At 34.4% G+C, this 3,731-nt stretch overlaps 1 protein-coding gene across 1 annotated transcript; it reads right to left on the bottom strand.

Annotated features, from left to right (window-relative positions):
• Positions 1-524: 524 nt before the first annotated feature.
• On the bottom strand, positions 525-3,505 carry LOC112791055 (replication protein A 70 kDa DNA-binding subunit C-like). Its single transcript, XM_025833739.3, has 10 exons — positions 3,294-3,505; positions 3,111-3,207; positions 2,892-3,013; positions 2,716-2,800; positions 2,490-2,622; positions 2,201-2,355; positions 1,951-2,080; positions 1,657-1,857; positions 1,218-1,523; positions 525-1,111 (listed from the first exon to the last, which is right to left on the bottom strand). The coding sequence occupies exons 1-10, from the start codon at positions 3,478-3,480 to the stop codon at positions 941-943; spliced, it is 1,587 nt and encodes a 528-aa protein (XP_025689524.2). The 5' UTR covers positions 3,481-3,505; the 3' UTR covers positions 525-940.
• Between the last annotated feature and the right edge of the window lie 226 nt (positions 3,506-3,731).

Raw genomic sequence — 3,731 nt, 5'->3', positions numbered from 1 at the left:
ATCACAAAACAAAACAAAAAAATTACAAACAATCGCATATATATCAAATCAGTAAAAATTGGAGTATAAACCACTAAAAATATCATGAATCTCAATCCAAAACTAACCTCTCGCATTTCGATGATGAGTTTGTGTTCGCTTTCTTTTTAAACAATTTCGCCTATACTCTCTAGCACGAACTGAGTTATGAGACATCTTTGTTACTCGAACTAAACAGAAAAAAAGGTTGAAATCTGAAAAGCAAGGAGTAAACCTAATTCATTGAAAAGAGAGATGCACACACTTAAGTTTCTATAAGCAACAAATGGAAAAAAAATAACAAAAAAAAGGGGGAGGAGAAGGGGAATGAATCGGGGCAAAAGATTTGAAACACACCAACAAAAAACTGATACAACCATGCACACCTTTGATAAGAGACAAAATGAAGGAAAATAAACCTTTATAACTAACACTAATAACTAACGGGCATCAACATCAACATGAAAAGCAAAAATTGTACAACAATAAACAAATAAACAAATACAAAAGAAGAACTGCTGCATTTCATTAAAATTTAACTGATAGTGATCTACACAAATACATATGGCTATCTCCCCTATGATAAGGAGGATTCCAACATCTGGCTACATATTATAGTATGTAACCTAAAGAGTCATCAACATTGAAAATGTGTCCAATCCCTAGCAAAGTCACTATTACAAAAAGGAGGAGTTCAGAATAGACATACTTGGCACATTACACGAGCAATCACAAAAGCAAAAACCCTATATCTAACAATGCTATTTGTTGGACACAATCCAAAAAAGTCAAATCAAAATACCATCAAGCCAGCATGATTACATGTCCATCTATTTGGAACCACAAGCCTTCCTAAATACTTATAGATAAACTATATAAGACACCTACACCTACACACAGCAGCTCAATTCCACACCTTCAATCAAACTCCATTAACCTTAGCAACCTTCAACCCACGCCCATCTGCATCAACAGCAACATCTTCAAACTGAGGATTCAAATTTCTCTTACTCTTGGAGGTCACAACATGATTTTCATGGGTAAGCTTCTCTCCATTTTGGGAAGGTGCTTCAAGAACATGGGACAACAGCTCCTATGAGAAAGAAATTAAAAAAACATATGAATCTCACTGAAGAATGCAAAATACAATTAGAAACAACACACATAAGAATGAGGAATAAAATATTATACATCAGCACCTGAGTTTCTTTTTCCGTTGAGCTAAGCAATATATCGATTTCAGCAGAAAGATCATCACTAAGAGTATCATTGCTGGGAGTTTTCTCTTCCGTTCCATGCTCACCATCAATTAACCCAACAAATTCACTCCCCACAGAAATAACAGGCTGTTTTTCAGCCAAAAAATCTATAAGAACTGGGGATTTACACAACATCCCAGCACAATCACCAGCATCTTTCTCAATTTTGATAAAACTATCAGAAGACTCCTTCTTAATACCAACATCAGCTTTTCCAGCAGGAACAGATTTGTGTAAGTCATGCTCCTATTCATATGCAATAAGAGTTTAAATAGGTAACGATCATAACAGAAATTGACAACAGCACAATAAAGAAACAAAAAATATGAAATTAATGATGAATTAACAGGATCTAAAAACATTTGCATGTATATCTAACCTTTTTGGGAGAAGACTCATCATCAGCATCATAATTGGGAAGTTCAAACATTGCAATGATGGTGGAATCATCACAAATTCTCGTAACTCGGAAAGTCCCATAAAATGTATCATGTGGGACACCTTTGGTATCAACCTTGAGCAGCAACTTCTTTCCAATCAGCCCTTGGAATATGGGAGGATAAGTATCCCTACATATAACCTATTTTGAAAGTAACACATAAGAAATATTGTTTGAATAAGGAACATGCCATCCCATAAAGTGAAAACACATGGAAAAAAACTAACAACATACACTTGCATCTCTTTGAACTTCAGTAAACAAATCAGCACATGATTTCTTAAGCAAATAGGAAGCCTCACGATCAAAGAGAAGGAAAATACCCTCCCCAATATGATCTTCAACTGTCACTTTAATTTTAAATCTGGAGAGAGAAGAACAAAGGGGGAAGACAATCATTCAAATACATAATACCATGAAACCTTATTTTTATAAACAGTCCACTCTACAAAATGAGAACACATTTTTCAATAAAAATTCTGACCTTGGAGTCACATTAGTTATGTGCTTCAAACAAAAATCACAGTAATAGGCACCATTTTGAGGATGGATACCCTTTCCACACACACAAGCAGAATACCACCAACCTCCATCCTCAACAATACCTTGGATTGCTCCAAAAATGATAAAAGAACCCTCCTATTTTTTAGGCATTTCAAAGTTAATTAACAACAGGAATGGAAAAACAGATCTGGAAATCATTGTTTCATTTTCTTTTTCGCTCACTTGTGTATAAAACAAACAAAAACACAACTAACTCAAAAGAAGACAACCTGATTGTTATCCTGAAGCTCTTCAATACTGCACTTTCTAGTTAGACGCATGAAGTCATCTTCCAAGGAGAGAACCTTACCTTCATTTGCAATAAACAGTGGCTGGGTACCACTGACACCTTGCTCAATCATACTAAAAGAAAATTAATGCAAATAGTTGTAATTGTTACTCCAGATTGCTTGTAAAAAAAATACAATAAACATCAACAAAAGAAAGCATGCTAACCTCTGCCTGAATTCAACAACTTCAGGAATATCAGGATTAAATAACATTTGTGTCGCATACATGACATTTTGAAGACCTACTTGACCTACAGAGAAACAAAGAAAGAGTCTAGCAAAACTTTCTTGAAGACAACACCTACAGCAGCCATGAGATGTACAGAAAAAAAAACAACATACCCCGAAAGAACTTGACTTTTGCAAGTTGAATAACTACAACAGGCTGCTCCACATACCCAGAGGCAAGGAAATGATTTACTTGATTAACATAATCCCCAAACAATGCACATCTCACTGTAAGACTGAAACTCAAAGATCACAAAGAATCAAACAGAAAACAAGCAAAAAAGATATTTAAAAGATAAAGAGAAAGCACCAGAAATGACTTGAGAAACATACTCTTTTGAAGTTAATTCCAATGCAATCATTTTCACAATTTTTCCCTCTCTTGCATATTCTTTCTCTTCTCCAACTGAAGTTAAAAGTCCAATGACATCTATTCCAAATAAACACAACCTATTAACTATTAAAAGGATTTGTTTAAAAAACTTAAATAACAGAACAGCAGCAAGATATACACACCAACTAAAAAATCATAATCTTGGGTCATGTTCAGCAGCTCAGAAAAAGGAAACATGTTGAAACAAGTCTTAGGGATAACATCTTCATCAACAGCTACAACAGTGGTTCGGTGAAGGAAAACCAATTTGAATTCATGGAAAGTTGCTCTATAACTACCATGATTTGACACAACACTAAAATATGCCATTCTATAAACTTGTCCTTCAACTATATGATCCCTAAACCTATTAAGGAGTGGTTTCTTGACAGTAGCTTGAATTTTTCCACACTATAAATGGAAGAAAACAACAAATCAGTTTAATGAAACACATAATTTTAATTTGAAAACTTAAAAAACAGCAAGTAAGACCGTATTTAAAAGAGAAACTAATAGGGGCTAACATGTTCATCAAGGAGAATCATCTCCATTGAGTTAGGAACGTCATGGTTACCAAAAGA

This window comes from Arachis hypogaea, chromosome 3, assembly GCF_003086295.3.
Source record: "Arachis hypogaea cultivar Tifrunner chromosome 3, arahy.Tifrunner.gnm2.J5K5, whole genome shotgun sequence".
NCBI classification, from domain to species: Eukaryota; Viridiplantae; Streptophyta; class Magnoliopsida; order Fabales; family Fabaceae; genus Arachis; species Arachis hypogaea.
The sequence above is the reverse complement of the archived record's forward strand: the minus strand, read 5'-3'. Positions and strand labels throughout refer to the sequence as shown.

Coding starts and splice junctions, on each gene's coding strand:
- LOC112791055 (XM_025833739.3), bottom strand. CDS start 3,480: ATGGCATATTTTAGTGTTGTGTCAAATCATGGTAGTTATAGAGCAACT. Junction 3,208..3,293: donor AGATTATGATTTTTTAGTTG/GTGTGTATATCT, acceptor TATTTGGAATAG/ATGTCATTGGACTTTTAACT. Junction 1,524..1,656: donor ATGAGTCTTCTCCCAAAAAG/GTTAGATATACA, acceptor GCATATGAATAG/GAGCATGACTTACACAAATC.